Raw genomic sequence first — 22,306 nt, 5'->3', positions numbered from 1 at the left:
GCTAGGCAGTAATAGGTCCTAGGAGAGAGCCTATTACTTTTTGTTATTCTGCTATATGAACATAGTATTGAACTGACTCCTGATGACTTCTTGTTATTCCCATAGGCTAATGCATCTCTCAGCCCTCATCAGAAAATCTTCTATCTTCAGGAGATGATGATTAACATGGAGACCCACAACTAACCAAGGTTCACAGAATACATGCTTGAGTAATGCTCGGACTTAAATGAAACATCTATACTGCAGCCCCTCCTCCCAAGGCTCAGGGATTACTATTGTAGAAGAGGAGGTGTAAAGACTGTGAGATTCAAATATAGTGAATGAATAAAGAAAACAGTATCCTCTGGCCACAACAGGACAGCTGAAAATATGAAGTCAGAAGTTATGACATCATGAACAAGACCTGTACAAGCTAAAGCCAGACGAAAGTCCCAGCATAAAGAAGGGAGGTGGACATGAAGTTCCACCCCTGGCTGAGGGGGCTGTTAGCAACTGATAGCTGTTGGAGAAAGAGTCAGTTTTCCTATATGGTGTAACCCCTGATAAGTCACCTATTTTCCAGTGGAAGTTCCCACCTCCATGAACAGATGGGTAGCACAAATTGGACTTGATGGATATTTAAAAAAAAATGGAAACAAAGTTGGATAAGTACTGGATGTGCATCTGGGGGGTATTGGGAAAGAGGGGATGGACATGGGAAAAACTCATTGTATACATTGCAAAGAACTATTAATAAAACAGAAATTCTCTTTCAGCTTATTCCTTGTGATAGTATCAACTTTATTCCTGGTCTATTGAGATGGAAGCTATGAGCAGAGATACTGGTTACTGGAGGCCTGAGCTATACGGGGTACAGTCTAAGGATTTCAGACTGTGTTTGTCTTTCTTCCTTCCTCCTAGCCTTATGAATTTCAAATCTTTGTGTCAATGGAACGGTTGTGAAGTTAAACTGCAGAAACTAAGCCAGCTGGCAAAAGGCAGGTAAACACTGGATTGAGATATCACTCCCACTCTGATCTCCCCCAAGTCTATACTCTTCCTATGCAAACCTAAACTCAAAGAACTTAATACAACCGAGTTAGGAAGACACTGCTTGGACAAAGGAATGACAGGGACTGAACACATAAATGTCTCAGCAGGTACAAGTGCCTCTATGCTAGAGGAGCTGAGTGCTGTTCCCAAACACCCAGGTCAGGTGACTAACAGAAGCCTGTGATTTAACTGATGGGTGGTCCAGTACATCTAACCTCCAAGGGCATGTGTGCATCTGGACACACATGCATGCACACATACACATACACACACATGCACAAATGCATGCATGCACACAAGCATGCATGCACACATAAATAAATGACATAACCTAAGTGACACGAGAGTGTGAGTCCTTTAGGAAAGTCCCAAACTCTTAATGGACACACTTCAATTTTTTCATAGGAACTCAAACATTGGAAAACGACAATAAGGCAGTGAAAAGAAAGGAAGGCAGTCCCTAGAGCCAGACATCCTGAGAAGACCTTAGGGTGGCACATGAGTTCAACTTAATCATCAGGGGACAGAGAACTACTCAAGGAAACAGACAGTGAACCATGTGGGACAGTGTGTATGTACCGGGATGCAAGGAAAGGAAAACAGAGAGCCAACACTGATTTCATCAGCCTGACAAGCATGGCTGAATCCAACAGGAGTTGGAATTGATTTCACAGTGATGATGCCGAGTCATCAAAAAAAGGTCCCATTTTCTGTTCTGAATTCTGTGTTTAAGAAGGCAAGGAGGCATGTAATCCATTGGAGAAAGATTTCTATTTCAAATTGTTAAAATTTCTCTGAAAATATTTTCAGTGTTTAAAGGGATAAGTGACAGTTATCCAGAAAATTCACTTAGGTGGAACGGTATCTTCCCCTAAAGATTCTAGATTAGTCAGGCAGTGCAGTGTATTGAGTCAGGTGTCTCCCACTCATGATTTACTGACATTTTTGTCTCTATTGTTCCCAAGCCACTCTAAACCTACAAACGCTAAGGACCAGATACTAAACTTCGTGATAGAATGTGATACTATTTCTTGGATACTTGATACTCTCATGGTCTTTAGGATGAGTAAATACTTGCAGGAATGAATGACTCCATATGGCCTTAGTGGCCCATACATTCTATCTCAACCCTCAAGAAGAAGAGGTATGTAGATCTCTATGAGTTCAAGGCTAGTCTGTTCTATATATATGGAGTTCCAGGCCAGCAGGAGGACATAAGACTCTAATATGTCAAAGAAACATTTATGAAAGGAAAATGGAAAGCCTGGCTGAATGTTACCATTACCCTCTCTGCTTCCTGACCCTCCAGTGTATGAGCAGGCAATTGTCCCATACCCCTGTTGCCTCAGACCATCTTGCTTGTGCCACCATGCCTTCCCTGGCATGATGGGCTTCAAACCATGAACCAAAGGCGATTCCTCTTCTAGATGCTTTGTTAGGTGCTACATCACAACAGCAAGAGGGTAACTAATTCACACATGATAACCAAATCATTCATTTACCATAAAAACAAAACAGAACTGGGGGAACATAAAAGGGTTAGCCACTTTTTTCTGAAATAAAATGTCAGGTCTAGGGATTATCTCCCTTGGTAGAGTACTTTTCAAACATACCCAGTAGCCCTGACTCTGATGGCCAGTACCACAGAAAAAATAAACCAAGCATGGTGGTACACTCCTGTACTCACGGCACTCCAGAGGTGGAGGCAGGATGACCAAAAATTCAAAGTCATTCTCAACTACATAGTGAGTTAAAGGCAAATGGATGTTACATAAGAACTTCCCATCTTAATAGCAGATTAATTCATGAAAAATGAAAATTTACATTTAGATTCATATCCATTGAAGTCTCTCTTCGTCAGGCAACAGAAATTCTGGGAACACAGAGTAGCCTCTGTCTGTCTTGCTGGTCTCATTGCCTGGTGCCTGCTCCTTAGATATCTTTCATTTTAGACATAACTCATAACTCTGTGTATGAAATGGGATCCTTGACACCTCCTGATGCGATCTTCCTTTCCAACAGTGTCCAACTACCACACTTTCCATATCTAGCACAAATGCTCTGCTTCAAATGCCATCCCTCACAAAACCTCTTCATTTCCCAGCTGTTGAGGGTGAGTATTATCAGTATGTCATTCTGAAGATGCGGAGACAAGTAAAGATTCAACAGCCCTCCCTCAGGACCAAAGCCAGGACTCATGGCCTTCTTTGGGTCATATCTCTCCTCAAAGCAGAGTGAACAAGTGCACTGCTGCCACTTTCTTGTCAAATACCCCTCTCTTTGGATGTCTTAGTGTTTCTATTGATGTCATACAACACCATGACCAAAAGAAACTTGGGAAGGAAAACCTACAATTCTCAAGTGACACTGTATCACTGGGAGAAATAAAGGCAGAAACCTGGAAGCAGGAACTGAAGTACAGGCCATGGAGGAACAGTGCTTATTGGCCTGCTCCCCCTGGCTTTCTCAGATTCATTTTTTATTTATTGTTTTTCTCATATAACCCAGGACTATCTACCCAGAGGTAGTACCACCCATAATTGTCTTGGCCTTCCCACAACAGTCACTAAGAAAATTATCATTTGAAGACATTTTTTTTTTTTAAAATTGAGGTTCCTACTTTTTCAATGACTCTAGCTTGTGTCAGGAAAAAACACAGTCAGGGCTTTGGCTTGTAGGTTTCAAGGTGTCATGAGAAAGGGCAGAACCTTACCTGGTGTGTTAAGCAAGCGAGATCTCCTGCAGTGATATGCCACCTCCTGTTCACAGTGCTCTGAGCCATCAATGAGAGCCTCCAGCTGCTCCATACTGCCCCCATAGTTTAAGGTCATGGTATAAGGCTTCTCAGGGTTGGAACCCTGTACCCGAGTCAGCTCTGTGTTGTCGTGGTGAACCATCATCCAGATCTTGTCCTCTGCACAGCAACAATGCAAAGCAAAAGAAGTTAGAATGAAAACCTGCTGTGGGATGGTCTGTATGTCAAGTGTGTTGCTGATTCTTCAATAAATAAATCACTGATTGGCCAGTGGCCAGGCAGGAAGTATAGGTGGGACAAGGAGGAGAATAAAACTGGGAAGTGGAAGGCTGAGTCAGAGAGACACTGCCAGCCGCCACCAGGACAAGCAGCATGTAAAGATGCCAGTAAGCCATGAGCCACATGGCAAGGTATAGATTTATAGAAATGGGTTAATTTAAGATATAAGAACAGTTAGCAAGAAGCTTGCCACGGCCATACAGTTTATAAGTAATATAAGCGTCTGAGTGATTATTTTATATGTGGGTTATGGGACTTTGGGGCTTGGTGGGACCTGGAGAGAAACTCTAGCTACAAAAACCCTAAGAAGAGTACATGTGGGCCATGTACAGTGGGCCACTCAAAGTACAATGAAGTCTTCACTGGATTGCTCTATATATGCAATGGGATCAAGGCATTCTAGTGCTTATAGAAGGACCAAAGAATTCTGTTCCTTGCTGGGCAGTAGTGGCACATTCCTTTAATCCCAGCACTCGGGAAACAGAGCCCAGCGGATCTCTATGAGTTCCAAGCCAGCCTAGTCTATAGAGCATGATCCAGGACAGTCACCAAAACAACACAGAGAAACCCTGTCTTGAAAAAAATAACAACCCCCCCCCCAAAAAAAACAACAACAAAAAGAATTGTGTTCCTTATAGGGCTCTATCTCGAGTTAATATAGGGGCAAATAATCTTTAGGGGCTATGCTTGAGTCTTTATTCCATAGGCTTTATACTATGTATTTAATGTAAATAATTAATTTAAAATTGGCCTATACAATCTTCCTCCTTATCCCTGGGGAGACTGTTCAAAGATGTTTTAAAGCATATCAAAGTCTTCAGGTGCTCAACTTTCTCACAGAAAATAGCACAGCATTTGTATATTATATACACCTAATCTATACTTTAGAACATCCCAATGTTGCTTTTGATACCTAATAAAAGATAAATGGTATGTAAACAATTGTTATACTGCATTGTGTAGGAAATTTTGACACAGACAAAATGCCTATGTAAGTTCAGTACAGACACAATACCAGAGGTAATTTTTTAAAAAACCATTAAACATCAGGTTGAAAACAACAGCTACAGATAATAAGTATTTGTAAAACAACACATCATTATCGAAGATGAAACTGTGCTGTGTAAACATAAGGACATGAAAAATTAAACCCTGAAGTGACATTTTAAAAAATGTTGGACATGGTGACACCAGCTTGTAATTCTACTGCTAGGTGAGGGGTACAAGGAATGGAGGACCCCTTGGTCTTGTTGACCGGACAGCACAGTCTACTCAGAGAATACTGGGCCAATGAGAGTTTTTCAAAGAAACGAAAAGCTGTTGGAAAAATAGCTTCATAATTAAGACAGTATATTGATCTTGTGGAACACCCAAGTTCAGTTCCTATAATCCACATTAGGTGTTCACAATCACCTGTGATACCAGCTTTGGAGGGTCCAATGTTCTCTTCTGGTTTCCACAGGCATGTGCGCTCATATGCACAGATACCACCTCCCCCAAACATAAATGCACACATTCTTTTAATCTCCAAAGGAAAAAGAAGATGAACAACATCTAAGGAATCACAGCCAAGGTTGTCCCCTGGCTTCCAAATGTGTGCAAACACACATGTATATGCACAAACATATATGATGACTACTCTTGGTTGTCAACTCGACTACATTTGAAACTAAATAAAATCCAAGCAGCTGAGTACATCTGTGAGGAATTTTTCTTGATTAAATCATTTGAAGTAGGGAAAACCCACTCTTTAATCCAGATCTTTTGATGTGGGAAGATCCATCCTTAATCTAGGCCACACTTTTTGGTGGCAGCCTGTATAAGGGACATGGAAGAAGCCAGCTTTTGCTCTTTATCTGCCTGGCCTCACTCTTGCTGGAAAGTCCATTCACTGGCATTAGAGACTACTTTTTCAGGATTTCAGCATTTATTGAAAAACAGCTGAGACATACAGCCTTGTGAACTGAACATCTACTGTATTCTTGGACTTTCTATTGGTAGACAGCCATTGTTGGACTATCTGGACCACAGCCTATAAGCCATTCTAATAAATCCCATGTACATATTCTGTTGGTTCTGTTCCTCTAGAGAACCCTGACAAACAAAACATTCATATGCACAAACATACAAAAATTATCTGGAAATTTTTATACTGAATGAATGCAGAGACATGTCATTCTTTCAATAAAAATGAAAGGAAAAGATAAGGAGGAATGTAAGATAAGACAGAGGAATATGGTTTAAAAGACAGAGAGCTCTGTACTTGAAAGTCATTTTTGCCAGTATGAAACGTGGGTCACTGCACTTCCCTAAAACTCAGGGTTGTAATTAATTAAAGTATGTGACAGCAAAAGCAGGGCATTCATGGCTACTGCACAGGTAGCCAGCAGGGCTATTAGTATGCTGAAGAGGTGTCAAAGCAGCTAGGACAACCTACCTGCCCTACAGAGGTCCCAAGTTCAGTCCCCAGCACCCATGTCAGGTGGCTCCTAAACATCTATCATTCCAGTTCCAGGGGATCCAATGCTCTCTCTGGCCTCTGAGGAAACTGTACTCACAAGTGCACATACCCATCCACACACAGACACACAGGAAGAGAATTAAAAATAAATCCTAAAGTTGAAAGTGACTGTGGGGAGTGTATGTGGGATACTACTGTGCTAACTTGCGTGGAAACACTTACTGCAACTTGACATGCAGTTTAATTCTGAACATCCTCACAGCTAAAGCAGGGGAGGAAACAGGAAGACTTGAAAAGTGTTTGCCATCTGAGACTCCTGCCCACATAATTGCAACATTAGTCTTCATAGATTCAAAGAGCAGAAAAGGAACTGAGCAGAGAAATCATGTGGTTTCTTCCCTCTTCCACCCTCTTAGTTTTACAAATGGGGAAACAAAGGCCCATGTAGAAAAGCAATAACCCACAGAATTTCTATTAAAGAGCACTGACAGAAAAACACGCTGAAGGCACATGTTATTATTAACTATAAGTACCAAGATTAGGACCATTGGTGCGATTTCACTAAAAATAAATAAATTAATTCATTAATTAATAAGAAGGGAAAGATCTGACTAATGGGACATCCTGTGTTAATTCTTCCCACCAATTCTTTCTATCATCTGGAAAATTTCATCTCCCCACACCTCAGCCTCAGTACATTAGAAGAGGAAAGAAATGGTTTGGTTTTAACTATTTCCTAAAGATTTTCCAACTTGGTAATAGTTTTCATACCATGCAATTAATTTATGCTCAGTGACTGTGAATCATCCTAGGAATACTTTCCCAAACCAACTAATTAATAAACATCATATCCCCAGAGAAACACGTGCTTTGCTGTTTTGAAACAGGGCTGCATTCTTCTGTAAATTCTAGCCAATAAATTAATTCTATTGAATTTTTACTCCTAAAATGAAAATGACATCAACCCATAAAGGTATTACTAGAAAAATCATATTGTTGAAGATTCACCTGAAACATCACAAATGTTTTTGATGTTTGTCTTAGTTACAGATTCTATTGCTGAGATGAAATACCATGACCAAAAAGCAAGTTGGGGATAAAAGAGTTTATTTGGCTTACACTTCCATATCACTATTCATCATCAATGGAAGTCAAGAGAGGAACTTAAACAGGGCAGCAACCTGGAGTCAGGAGCTGATGCAGAGGCCATGGAGGGGTGCTGCTTAATGGCTTTGCTCGACATGTCTTCCTCATCCTGCTATCTTATAGAACCCAGGACCACCAGCCCAGGGTTGGCACCACTAATAATGGGGTGGGTCCTTTCCCATCAATTACTAATTAAGATTAAGTAAAGGTCAAATCTGCACTGAAATAAAAGGAAGGATGCCCTCACACCAGACCTCACTCAGCTAAGCTTCCAATTTGGGAAAAGAAAAGGCCTAAGGAGTTCTCTGCTTCTAAAAAGCAACAAGAAGAGAAGATGCTTCAATTGTTATTCAGTAGTATCAGGCTCTTAAGTGGGCAGCCAAACTTAGTAGTATCATTCATGTACTTCTGATTTTAGTGTTATGAAGGATAAAGGAGCAAATGTGTCCTGGATCCTTCTTCCACTGTTAAGGAGTACCACTGAGGCCAAAGTGTTACAGAGAAGTCTATACATGTAGTCCCTGAGTGGACAAGAGGCCCAGAGAGGTCATTCTGGAAGCTGTGAAAGTGAAACCCAAATTGTATCAAATATCTCAAAATGTTAGAGGTGCCAAAGGCATGGGACATCTGCCTAAAAAAGCTGAACATAGGCAGTAGAAACCTGCTATGAAAGAGATTTAAGTTGGCACAGCAAAACTTGAAGGGGAGAGTTATCTAAGCTCTTTGACATCAGACATGAAAATAGAAGATTTGGAGTTGCCTTCCTGACTTCAGACTTGCTTTGGTCCAGTATTTCTCCATTATGTTCCCATAATGGTAGACTGTCTTTAAATCTCCTCTGCCAAAGAAATTAGGCCCTGACTTTTTACTTTAGCCTCAGAAATATTCTTTATTTATTTTATTTATTTATTTTTCTATTATCAGCTTGATAGTATAAGTTCTTATCCTAATAGTGAAATGTTTCATTGAGGCTTGCCCAGTAATTGAGTAAAACCAAAACTTATTATAAGCCTAGGATCCCCCCTGCTACATAGCCTCCCTGGTTCTATGGGTTGCAGTCTGATTGTTCTTTGCTTTATATCTAGTATCCACTTATGAGTGAGTACATACCATGTTTGTCCTTCTGGGTTTGGGTTACCTCACTCAGGATGATACTTTCTAGTTCCATCCATTTGCCTACAAATTTCACGCTGTCATTGTTTTTCTCTGCTGAGTAGTACTCCATTGTGTATATGTACATTTTCTTAATCCATTCTTCAGTTGAGGGGCATCTAGGTTGTTTCCAGGTTCTGGCTATTACAAATAGTGTTGCTATGAACATAGTTGAGCATGTATCTTTGTGGTATGATTGAGCATTCCGTGGATATATGCCCAAGAGTGGTATGGCTGGGTCTTGAGGTAGATTGATTCCCAATTTTCTGAGAAAGCACCATACTGATTTCCACAGTGGTTGTAAAAGTTTGCATTCCCACCAACAGTGGAGGAGTGTTCCCTTTGCTCCTCATCCTCTCCAACATAGACTGTCATTAGTGTTTTTTATCTTAGCCATTCTGACAGGTGTAAGGTAGTATCTCAGAGTCGTCTTGATTTGCATTTCTCTGATGATTAAGGATGTTGAGCATTTCTTTAAATGTTTTTCAGCCATTTGTGATTCTTCTTTTGAGAATTCTCTGTTTAGCTTGTTATCCCATTTTTTAATTGGATTGTTCAGTATTTTGATGTCTAGTTTCTTGAGTTCTTTATATACTTTAGAGATCAGCACCTCAGGAATATTCTTAGGACAAAGACTGAAAGCAGCCACAGCCTTTGCTAAAATATTGCACGAATAGTCTCTAGCCCAGTTACTAATATTGTTCTCTCAAGTAGGGCCTCCATAGTCTACATTTTGGAATGGTAATGTGTATTCCATGCTGTTGTATGTTGGAAGTACATGGTTTTATTTTTTTTTTTATTTTATAAGAGGTTAGCATCAAGGAATTTCATTTAGTCTCAAAAAAGACTTTGGAATTCAAAAGTGTAGAGACTGAATAACTGTAAGGATTTTGGAAGTTGGATTAAGTGCATTTTGTACTATGAGGTATAGTCACAAACCTATGGGAGTCAGGGAGTAGAAGTTGGTAGTTTAAATGAAAATGGTCCCAATAGTTTCATTGGTTGATTAATTGGTCCCCAGTTGGTAGAACTATTTGGGAAAGGTTGGGAGATGTAGCCTTGGAAGGGATGGTGTGCCACAGGGGTAGGCCTCGAGTCTTCCAAAATACCCCACAATCCCCAGTGCGTTCTCCTCTTCTTGCTTATGGTTTTGAGATGTGAGACTTCAGCTATTCCTGCTGCCAGACATCTGCTCCACCTTCATGGAGTCTAAACCTCTGAAACTACAAGCCAAATTAAATGCTTTCTTTTATAAATTGCCATGGTCATAGAGTTTTATCCCAGAAATAGAAAAGCAACCAATACAGACTGTGTAACAATGACTCATGTTTCTATTTGTTATGAGTATCTTGAATATTCAATCAAGTAAGGGATTCCAGGCATTCTGCTAGAGATAGATGAAGGGGATGGATTTTTAGTGAAGCCTGGCCAGTTGATACAGCCTTCTGTGTTCTACAAAGGCTAACTAACAAAGAGGGAATTTCCATTTACAAAGTACAAGACACTAGGCTTAGGTTGAGACCCTTTGGAGTAATATCTACCACGTAAAGAGATGAATTCATTATGACTATTTGTATTGAGCAATTCCAAAGCTACACTTTTGTGCATGTGTTGTATAATGGTCCCAATTAAAATCATGTTTTATGCATAAATGGGCTGGAGAGATGACTCAGTGGGTCATGTACTTATTACTCAAGCATGAGGACCTGAGTTTGAGCCCCAAACCCATGTGATAAAATTAGATGTGGCATGTGCTTGTATTCCCAGCATAATAGAGGTGGAGAGAGCAGATTCTCTGGCTAGCTAGTCTGGACAAATCAGTGAGTTTCAGGCCAATGGATGATTTTGTGTCAAAACAAAAGAAATAATATTTAAAATTATCCTCTGGCTTCCATACATTCCTGCACACACATGAACACATACACACACACACACACACACACACACACACACACACACATACACACGTACACACACACTAAAGAAATCCAAAGAAAAGAAAATATTACAGAGTGTGCTGACTAGCCATGACAGGATATCCTGGAAAATCCTCTCTCAACAACTCCGTTGTAAAATCATTCCTTTTCAACGCCCCAGAAGATCAGTTCTCCAGAGCAGGTCACTAGACATTCCACCTGCTTCTTCTGGCTCTCGTTTCAGGAGCTGTAAACTGTTTACGTACAGAGCCACAATTTAATTTCCTTTCGTAGTTTTCTGCCATGACATCTGATTGGTATTATTATGATTATGATTATTGTTATTAATAATAGTAATTATAGATGCTATTCACTATTCATCTGTTGCCATGGGGATACCACTCAGAATGAAGAACAAACAAAAGGAATTTTTTTAAAGAGAGAAAGGGACAAGAAATAACTCTGATTATTAAAGTTACATTCAGCATATATATCTGTCTCTTTGCACAGCCTCCCAGAAAAAAAATACTGCAGTTTTTCTATCACAATGCTTGGAAAGAAGGGAAATCTATAGATTGTCAATACCCTGCTTAATTGAACTGAAATCACTGTAGGAAGTTACTTATGTTCATTTAAACAGTGTGCTAATTCACTTATTCTCCAATTGTAATAAAACAAATCTATATTAAGGTCTCAGGGGTCACTTCTGTACAGATATGCATGTTGACAAAGTGATTTTTTTATGCCAAAGGTAAAGACAGTTTAAATAGTCCTCAAAGTACTGTCTCTACTTATTCACCATCTACTCTTGGACAGTCTTCTGATATCTCCCAGCTTTTTAAATCGATCCTTATTTAACTTTTCCTGTTTGTGCCCTGTCTTTCAATTTAACTCATAAATAGTAAAGGGTAAGTAACATTGGCTTAGCCTGGGCTTCCATGGTTTCTACAGGCACATGTGGTAGAGGATTACATCATTAGATCTAGCTTCAAGTACTATATCTACTACCCACCAGATTCCTGGAAGAAGTAGGTCAGCTCCTCAAGTCTCAGTCTATTAGTCTTTGAACTGGGCAGAGTCTAGTGTGCAGTGCTATGAGCAATACATAATGACACACAAGTTGGCCCAAAGCATAGAGTCAACTCAGTCTAGAAGTTCTCCCTAACACGTTCCATGGTTCTTGACTCCTATTTAACAATGAAGCCAGGATGCCATTCTGCTCACGCTATTTCAGGGTCATTTGAAAGGTTAATGAAATAAAAATAGAACTCAGTAGCAAGAGAGACTACAGAATCTAAACATTCTTGAAGAGGAGTAACTACATTTTTTGTTTTCCACTATATCATTTATATGTATGTTTGTATATATATTTGCATACATGTGGAATCATGCATGAGAAGGGGTCCAGGTGCCTATGTTTGCTTATGCATGTGGAAGCCTAAGGTTGATGTTGGGAATCATCCTTGATCACTCTTTCAACTTATTCATTAACATAAAGTTTTCTCAATCAAACGCCCAGGCTTTCCATCTGGCTAGTATGGGTAGTCAATTTGCTCTGGGAAACTCTTGCTGCTCCCTTCCCAGCATGGAAGTACAGGTGAGTTACACGTATTTGGCATTTATTTGGGTTCTGGGGATATGAACTCCAGTCCACAAATTTGCATGGCAAGAATTTTAACTATGGAGCCACCTCCCCAGCCTATCAGTATACTTTTTTCCCTTTTGATTATCATTGTTACATTATCTATATAAAAATATGTAAATACAACCTGCTGAGTCCATCAGTAGAGAAATACAATTTTAATGAAAAATATTGAATGAACAAATTGAACACATCAGAGAGGAAAATTTACAAATCCTGGAAGAAACTAAAAATGATAGTACAATCTACCAGGTCTTCTGGGATACAGCTAAGGCAGTCAGTCCTTAGATCAAATTGTATAGTGATAAGCTCTAGCATTAGGGAATCAGATCTAAAGTAAACAACCTAATGATGCTCCTTAAATCTTTAGAAAAACAAAAAGCTAATTGCAAAGTCAGTGTGCAGCAAGAAATAACAAAAGTTAGGGTGGAAATCAATGAAACAGAGACTACAGGAAAAGTGCAAACTATTAATCACTAAGAGATGGGTCTTTGACAAGTTAATAAGTTTGACAAACTCAGTCCAACACAGACAGATAAGATCCAAATTAACAAAGTCAGAAATGAACAGAGAATGTTAGAACAGACTAATCCAGATCATTTTACTGTTAGAAACAAGTCTGGGAACCTATACTGTAGGCCCCACCTTCCCTTCCACCTTTATAATGGGAAGGATGGCAATTGGTATAAAGTAAAGCAATCTTTACCTCCTTTAAAAGCCATAGAGTTTCTGCCAGGAGCTGTTATTTCTCCCAAGAGTATCAGCCCAGCTGCTTAGGGAGGAATGCTTCTCTGCCTGTTGTACCCACCACAGCCAGCTGCTTTTAGAACAGGGCTTCTCTGTTTGTGGGAGCATGCATTACCAGTTCCAGGCCACTGCGCTCCTGCATTAGCTGTGATGTACAGAGTATCACATCCATCATCACTCTTCCACCTGCCTGTGCCGGCCACATTTACGACTTCCAGACAACCTACTTGACTGTGATTTATCCTCTCGCTTCACTCTAGCCTTTACTTTTTACGTAGCTTTTTGGAGAGTTATTTTTCTTTTTCCCTTGCTTTAAAGTAGATGGCATGATCAAAGAGACCCAGGAAATCTGTTTTATGGTGTAACAAGGTGGTGGATTAGATTCCACATATACTGAATCATATTTGGTAGCTGTGTGATAAAAAAAAAAGTTATGTGTCTAGGATGTGCAGAGCTCTCTGTTAGTGACATACACAAGGCTAGCATAAGGTCTCCAAGCTGAATAAATACTGTAGACCCTGAGCTCTAGAGCATATAGCTGGGGGCTGAGATTTAGCTCAGTTAATAGTATGCTTACCTAGCATGAAAGAAGACCTGGGTTTGATTCCTAGCCATACATAAACTGGATTTGGTGGCACATGCCTGGGATTTCTGCACTTTAGATAGGAAGTCAGAAGGATCAGGAGTTCACAATTATCCTCAGCTACATGGTGCTGCTTGGATACATGAGACCCTATCTAGAAAAGTTGGTAGTGATTGGCTGAAGAGAGAAGAACTTTTTGCATTGCTTTCTCATTGAGGTACATATGTGGTACAGTAAACTTGGAGGGTAGAAGACTCAGGTCTAGGACTAGCCATTTCTCCCATTGATCTTCACTGTTTTATCTTTGTGGCATGAAGAGAGATAGAAGTTTTCACGTCAAATTGTACATTATATGTTAAGAAGAAGAGAGTGATGCTGTGGGTATTTCTTGCAGTGGACTTACAGGTGTTTGTTTTCTTTCCTTCTTGAGACCCCTTGTCATGGCCTCTTGTCACCTAGACTGATCATGAACTATTCTGTTCAAAAATGATTCTTTTTAGGAGGTTGGAGAGATGGCTCGGTAGTGAAGAACACTTGCTGTTCTTGCAGAAGATCCAGGTTTAATTGCCAGCACGCACATTGAAGTTAGCAACCCTTTGAAACTCAATTCCAGGAGATCTGATACCCTCTTCTGGTCTCCATGGGCATGAGGTACGCACATGATACATACAACACAGAAATAAACAAATGCTCGTACACATAAAATACAAATAAATAAATCCTTATATGTGTGTTCACATCTATGTGGGGGGAAGTACATAGGCACTCACATGCCACAATGCACATATGAAGGTCAAAGGACAACTTGCAGGACTTGGTTCTTTTTCTACCATGTAGGTCCCAGGGATAGAACTTAGGTCATCAAGCTTAGCAAGCGCCTTTATGCTCTGAGCTAACTTGTTGGACTTTTTATGTGGCCAAAAAGACCTTGAATTTCTGATATTTCTGTCCTTATCTCTCCAGTGCTGGTCCCAGACATACCCACCCACTGCTTTCTTTATACAATACTGGAGATGGTACCCAGGGCTTCCTGTAAGCAGAAAAGCACACTGCCAACTGAGTTACATCTCTAGCTCTTGTCTCAGAAGTATCTATGTGGTCTTGGAAGATTTTTGTGGCAGACTATATGTAGGTCCAGTCTCCAGATGAAACTGACAACTCACCCAAGTCTAACTTCAATTCTAACATGTGTCGTTTGCACTGTAGAATAATGGTAATCTTGAGCCATGATCTTTCATAACCTCTGCTTTCCATAAATAAAAATAGTAAATGATCCTTTCTTCATACTTCACCATGTGGATTAAAGGTGATAAACTCTCTGTATTTATAATCCAGGGCCCTTAACCCTCCATTTAGAGATGTAAAAAGGTCAATATCATACCACAGAACTTCCTGAGACTGAGTCAAATGCAAAAGACTTGTCTTCATCTTCAGAAATTTTAGTAAAGGGCACCATTTATATTTGCTTTTATAAGACCAAAGAAAAAGACAATATTCTCCCCCTATATGTCTTTCTGTGAGCTGTATGTATGTATGTATGTATGTATGTATGTATGTATGTGTGTATGTATGTATATATGTGTGTTCATATGTGTGTAGGTGCACATGGTTGTTGGCAGCAGGTTGCATCCTCAATTTTTCTCTTCTTTATTTACTAAAGAAAGGCCTCTCACTGGACCTATAATTCATCAGTTAAGCTGTTTTCCCCAACAGGTCTCCCTAGTGATCCTGTGTATCTGACTCCTGAGTACTGAAATTACAGATAGGCCACTGCAACTGCTGAGCTTTTCAAGTAGATTCTGGGCATCAAAACTCTCGTCTAAGATTCTCCTCTCCTAAACATCTCCCAGGCTGGAGACAGCTATTTGTAAAAATAAGACCGTTTGTCTATTCTGCATATACTCTGTTTCTGGAGAAACATACAAAAGGAAGGCTCAGGGACAGTAGAATTAATTCACTTTTCCTTCAGCAAATCCTACCGGCATGCACCACCACAACCGGCTTAATTCACTTTTCAATTGACACTCATACTCCCAAGCTTGTCACAACATAAATGGCGTTGTCTCTGTTACATGCCACCCTATGTGGGCAGCCTTTTCTAACTCCTCCAGGTCTCCTTCATCCTAATTAAAATAAAACAATGTCTTTACCCACTCTTTCTGTGAAGCTACATATGCCACAATTGACAAGAGTTTCTCACGAACTTCTGCCTAGCACCTTGCTGTCTTGTAACTTTCCCATTACTGTAATAGAATATCCTGAAAAAGTAAATTAGGGAATGAAGAGTTTATTTTGGCTCACAGTTCAAGCATTGTAAGGAAACCATGGTGAATGAAGCAGGAGAATGAAGTATCTGGTCACATTGTATCCACAATCAGGAAGCCGAGAGATGAATGCTTTTTTTAAAGATTTATTTATTATGTATACAGTGTTCTGTCCGTAAGTCTGCCTGCCAGCCAGAACAGGGCACCTGATCTCATTATGAGATGGCTGTGAACCACCATATGGTTGCTGGGAATTGAACTCAGGACCTCTGGAAGAGCAGCCAGTGCTCTTAACCACTGAGCCATCTTTCCAGCCCCCGAGACGAATGCTTTTGCTTGGATTACTTTCTCTTTTTATGCAGCCCAGCATCCAAAGCCATGGATGGTGACACCAACAGCGAATGAGCCTTCTCAGCTTAGCTAAACTAAAAAGATAACCTCCCATCATCAGACCCAGAGACTGACCTAAACTAATCAGTCCTCAACTGCTGTGCCTGGAGGCTTGTCTCCTAGGTTATTCTACATTCTGTCAAGGTTAAGAACTATTGCTAACTATCACCCCTCCACCACCCAAGCAATATACACTCTTTATCGAGCGGAGAGATCATCACCTTTCTATGAATTTTGCTGATTTTAGTAATAGATCTTGAAATCAGGAAGAGTGTGATATTTGGTTTAAAATAAGGTTTTTGCTTATATTCTTGACGGTTATTTGTTGCAAATAGTGCTACATTGGAAAAGGTAAATGTCCCTCAGATGATGCTCGACTGAATAGGTGTACTTTGCTGACATAGTGAGATACAATGAAGCCACAGTAAATAATGTATGTGGCATTTAAGCTGATCTAAACTGACTTCTATTGTATACTGTCAAGTGACAAATGCAAGTATTGATGCAGAAAAGAGGATGCTACTTACTGTGGTACAGTAAGTGAGAAAAATGAACACAAACAATCAGGACAAAGTAGCATAAATGGATATCTAGAAGAGATGGATAGGAATGGGTTGAAGGCAATAGAAGAGAGAGATTTCTCTGATCAGCCATGGCGTATGATTTCTGGTGTTTTGATTTTTGACTTTTCTCAGGTTAAGAAGCACCTAATAGACTATTAAGTATATTCCTAGATGAGTGTATGAAAGTGTTTCCAGAGATGATTGACTGAGAATGGAATGTGCACCCCGACTATGGCTGTTACCATTCAATAAATTTTAACATTAAACACTAACTACTCACAGAAATAAAATCCAAAGGATGAAGAAACTGTAATCCTGACTTCTGAATATTAACCAGGTAGAAATTCCTAAATCAACATTAAAATGTTAAAAATAACCACAGAACAAAACAAAAATAATAATTCAATAATTTCTGAAGACAATGCTTTGTCTAACAGTAAACTTGGCAGAATACAATCTAAGACTGAAAGCTAAATCATGCTCAAGGAAGTCTTAAACATGACTCTGCTTTGACCCTGATATTACAGATTTGATTCTGAGCCTGTTTGGTATATACCATAGGATGGGATAAATGAAAAAATATATTGATGTCAAGGGCAAGTCTCACAGGGAAGAGAGACATAGAAGAAACAATAATCAGGAATTTTAATGCTTTGGAGTTTGCATGAGAGGAAGCTTCACTGAACTCATAATTTAGACATATATACACATGCACATGTACTTCTTCAATGTGCTAATTGAAAATATCAATGTGATGATCAAGCCTCATACCTTGAACTTGATTTCCAAATAACAATCTTTAGAGTAGGAAATACACAATGTCAGGAAAATATCTGTGTCTGGTCTAGAACAGGCCAAGTTCAATGTGATACTTTGAATCCCTTATTGTTTGAAATGGTTAATGTTGTCATGATCTAGTAGAAAGGGCTCTGAGCATGTCAATGAGGAGGTTTCTGGACAACACTAACTGATGTAGAAAGAGGTCTATGTGGAGCTATAGGCTGGTGTCTCAGACTTCATAAAAAGGAGAAAGGATAATTGAGCACCAACATTCATTCTTGACTGCAGATATCATGTGCATAGCCTTCTCACACTCCTGCCATGCTGCACCCTCAAACTGTGAGCCTAAATAAACCTCTTCTTAAGTTGCTTTTGGCAGGCATTTTGACAGAGAAACATGTGAGGAATACACTGCTGTAGAAATCAGGGAGATGCTCCAAGGGGCATGCACAAATGACACAGCAACAGTATTAAGAATCACCACTAGCTCTGTATAAAAAAACTGAGCATCTAAACCAGTATTGGGGCCATCGAGATGGGTTCTCAGGTAAAAGTGCTTGCCACATTCTCATTTGTTTGTTTGTTTGTTTGTTTTTCATACACACAGGGGATGGGAGCTGGAGACAGAGAAAGAAAGAGGAGAGAGAAAGGTATGATAAATGTCAGTGTAATAATGTCTGAGACTTTTCAGAGTGTGAAGAGATGCTAGGGAACAGGCACATTCACCAAATGTCTGCATGAACCACCTGAGGTATCTGAGTAATGATAAATCACCTTCACAGTGCAGAGACCAGACATACTACTTCAGCCAAATGATGATGAGCTGTGCATCCTCAGACTGAAACAACCTGACGCCATGCATCTGTTGACAGGAGGCATCAAGGACACATGGCCCATGAGGTTTCTTGCCAGTGTCCTAACAGTGAATAAGGAATCAAAACTATACTGCGTTATACTGCACGGGGCAGTTGTATGATGATTGGACACTCTACACAGAAGTCTGTCTCAGGGAAACCAATTGTGAAGGTTAATTTTTATTTTATCTTAACTGGGTTATAAAGAACCGAGACCATTAAGAAAGGAACACTGGCCTGGAGAGCAGAGACATGGTCTCCTAGACTCGGGCACAGATGGGATAAGAGTGAAGAAGGAGAAATTGAATAGCCCTGCTTTCTCCTGTGCAGCATCCGGCTGCTCTGCTTCATATGGCCCTTCCCACCATTAATGATGGACATCTCTGAACCCAAGAGCCAAAATGAGTCTTTCCTGTGTTAAGATTCTTCCCAGAAGTGTGTCACATCAATTAAAGAGAATTTAGACACCAGAAAAACAAAGTGGGTCTACAGAGACGGCTCACTTTGTAGAATACTTGCTGCATGAGCATGAAGACCTGCGTTTGGACTTCCAGAGTCAGTCCTGGGAAGGCAGAGGCAGACTGACCTGGAGTCCAGTGGACAACCAACCAAGGTGAAGTAATTAACTTCAGGTTTGGTTAGAAACTATTATCTCAAAAACTAAGGCAGAGTGATCTAGGAATTCACCTAATGTTGACTTTCTACTTATGCATGTTTATGCACATATATGTATGCTCACCCACATATGCATGCACACCCACGTGAACAAGTGCTCAAGTACCACCCCCACTCCCCACCCCCACCCCCTCCTCTCTGCACCACACATATCATACAGACACACACACACACACACACACACACACACACACACACACATATACCATGTACCATACACACAGAGAAAGACATAGAGACAAACACACACAAACACAAAGTGAAAGAGAGAGAGAGAGAGAGAGAGAGAGAAAATACAAGAAAAGAAGAAGTTTAGGAGGTGATGAATTTTTTTTTGTTTTTTTTTTTTTGTTTTTTTGTTTGTTTGTTTGTTTTTGTTTTTTGAGACAAGGTTTCTCTGTGTAGCTTTGCGCCTTTCCTGGAACTCACTCGGTAGCCCAGGCTGGCCTCGAACTCACAGAGATCCGCCTGGCTCTGCCTCCCGAGTGCTGGGATTAAAGGCGTGCGCCACCACCACCCAGCGATTTTTTTTTTTTTGAGGTGATGAATTTTTATGTTGAAAGCAAACAATGGGTCTTGAAAGCCAAATCCAAAACATAAACATTGCTTGAATTTTGAACAAAAATATGAAAAGAAGTGTGCTTCTTATTTGATATACAGTGTCAGGTATTTTTCTTGTGGTTTACATTGATTATATCAAGTAACCTTCACAATAAATTTGCAAACAGGTTTTATTATTAATAACAGAGGACGACATTGAGGAAGAGGAAAATTAAACCCCCTAAATCAAACAACCTGACAAAGCTAGGGAGTGTCAAGCTAGATTCAAACCAATCCACACTGTTAAAGAGTCACTTGGATTCAACAGAAGTGTCTTAGCTACATGACTTGATCAAAGTCCCATAAATATAGTTCTGGCCAAAGTCACTTCAAAGGAGCTAAAAAGGAGTGTTTGGATAAAGATAGGGTGAGGGGAATTATCCTGAGAGCAAAACTGGTATAAAACACAGGAGACATGAAAGTGGCACCACATTCTCACATTTTGGAAACGCCTCCATTGATGGTATGTTAGTTTTCCTGTCTCTGTGGTAAAAGACCTGAAATGAAGCAGTTTAGGGAGGAGAGGCTTGTTTTGGCTCACGCATTTGGTCCATCATGGTAGAGAAGGCATGGCTGTGGGAGCATGAGGCAGCTGGCTACATAACAACTGTGGTCACAAAGCAGAAAGAAATGGCTACAAGTAGGCTGGATTACAACCTTTGAGACCATCTCCCCAGTAACCCATTTTCAGAAAGATTCTGCTTCTTGAGATTCTTGAGCCTCTGCAAACAGCACTGTGTCTTCAATCATATGAGCATGTACAGGACATTTCATACTCTAACTATAGCAGACAGTAGTCAACATTTCTAATGAACTTTTATAGATAGATAGATAGATAGATAGATAGATAGATAGATAGATAGATAGATAACTTGCATACTAAGAATGCACGGTGGGCCGGAGCTCCTGTGTCAAGAGGCTGCACTTGGCATTCCATGCATATGATTTGTCCCCAAAAGATTCATGTGCCACAGTCTTGTTTTCCTCCTGTTGTAACACGAATCTTAAAAGGTCTTATTAATAAAAACAAACCAGGAGCCAGGTATTGGGATGAACGGTGAAAGGTCAGAGAAACAGAACAGGCCACAGCTAACCTCACCTCTCCAGTTCCTCAGCTGATCTTGTTCCCTCAAACTGGAAGCCTCAGCTGAACTGCTGCTAAAAGCCTAAAAGCTTAACAGGCTCTAGTTCCCGGTCCTCACACCTTATATACCTTTCTGCCTCCTGCCATCACTTCCTGGGATTAAAGTCGTGTGTCACCATGCCTGGTTGTTTCCAGTGTGGCTTTGAACTCACAGAGATCCAGATGGATCTCTGCCTCTGGAATGCTAGGATTAAAAGTGTGTGTGCTACCATTGCCTAACCTGTATGTTTAATATTGTGGATGTTCTGTTTTCTGACCCCCAGATAAGTTTATTAGGGTGCACTATATTGGGGAACACAATATCACTACATCTTGTGATATCCTAAGAGTGGGGCCATGTTTTAGGATCTTCTGAACTTAAGAGAGGTGATTAGGTTTGAGGTAGGCTTAATGATAGTCTCCCATTGCAGAGTTGTCCATCTCACAGGACTGAACTGACTGCAGGAACCTACAAAGTGAATTTGGTTTTCTAGACAAACCTTCTTGCATTCTCTCTCATGCTGTGTCTTATCTTACACAGGCACCATTTGCTAACACCTTTCATGTTCTGAATAAACCAGAAAAACCTTAATTAATTAGCAACAAAACCAGTGAGCTAAATAAACTTCTTTACTTTAGAAAATATTCAAGCGCAGGTATTTTGTGGCAGCAACAGAAGAAAACAGACCAAAATAATCCATAGAAGGAAAGAGCAATAGGAAAAGTGTCCCCAGGTGAATTGTTTCTCTGCTTCCCCCTTCACAGAACAAAAATCATAAGCTGCCACTAAATCTAGGCTCTTTCATTCCTTGAGGTGTCTGAACTAACTTTGATTCCCCATATCTCCCTGGAATCCAGGGCTCAGAGCAAAAGTGCGCAAGAACAAACAAGCTTTCTGGGAGGTACCTTTGACCTTGTTACTTGTCTCTTCTGAACAGGAAAAAATGTTCATAATGTTCACACAGCTAAACTCTATTCCTCTGTGGGAATTCCTTGGCAAACTATAGCCCTGAGACAAGGCATCCATGACCTTACTCACTCCCGATGCTGGTATTTCATCTCTCCTTTTCTTTGTTTGCTCAGAGACACCTATCTCCCAAATTTTATTTTCAAAGAGGCTGTTTGGGAAGGACTTGCTAATAAGCATAGTGAATAGGCTCCAAGAGGATGTCTGTTCCTCTCCTTCATCCTCGCCTTAGTGGGCATTGATGTTTCCTTCTGTGTAATACTTCTCCAGGACACCCATGGTCTCAGAGATATCATCCTATCCTATGCCCTCAGCCACAAACCAGAGTACCAAAGACCTTGGCATACTTCAGGTCAAACTGTGAACCCATGGTCCAT

At 40.2% G+C, this 22,306-nt stretch overlaps 1 protein-coding gene across 3 annotated transcripts in view; it reads right to left on the bottom strand.

The window, feature by feature from the left end:
* Positions 1 to 22,306, bottom strand: part of LOC131925151 (contactin-associated protein like 5-1-like) — an 898,625-nt gene that overhangs the window by 270,786 nt on the left and 605,533 nt on the right. For all 3 annotated transcript variants that reach the window (XM_059280428.1, XM_059280429.1, XM_059280430.1), the window contains exon 13: positions 3,746 to 3,946. In XM_059280428.1, the coding sequence (XP_059136411.1) occupies positions 3,746 to 3,946 (201 nt within the window). The remainder of the gene's footprint in view (positions 1 to 3,745; positions 3,947 to 22,306) is intronic.

The sequence above is a fragment of the Peromyscus eremicus genome, chromosome 15, assembly GCF_949786415.1.
Source record: "Peromyscus eremicus chromosome 15, PerEre_H2_v1, whole genome shotgun sequence".
NCBI classification, from domain to species: Eukaryota; Metazoa; Chordata; class Mammalia; order Rodentia; family Cricetidae; genus Peromyscus; species Peromyscus eremicus.
Note: the sequence above shows the minus strand (reverse complement) of the source record. Positions and strands in the feature narration are given on the sequence as shown.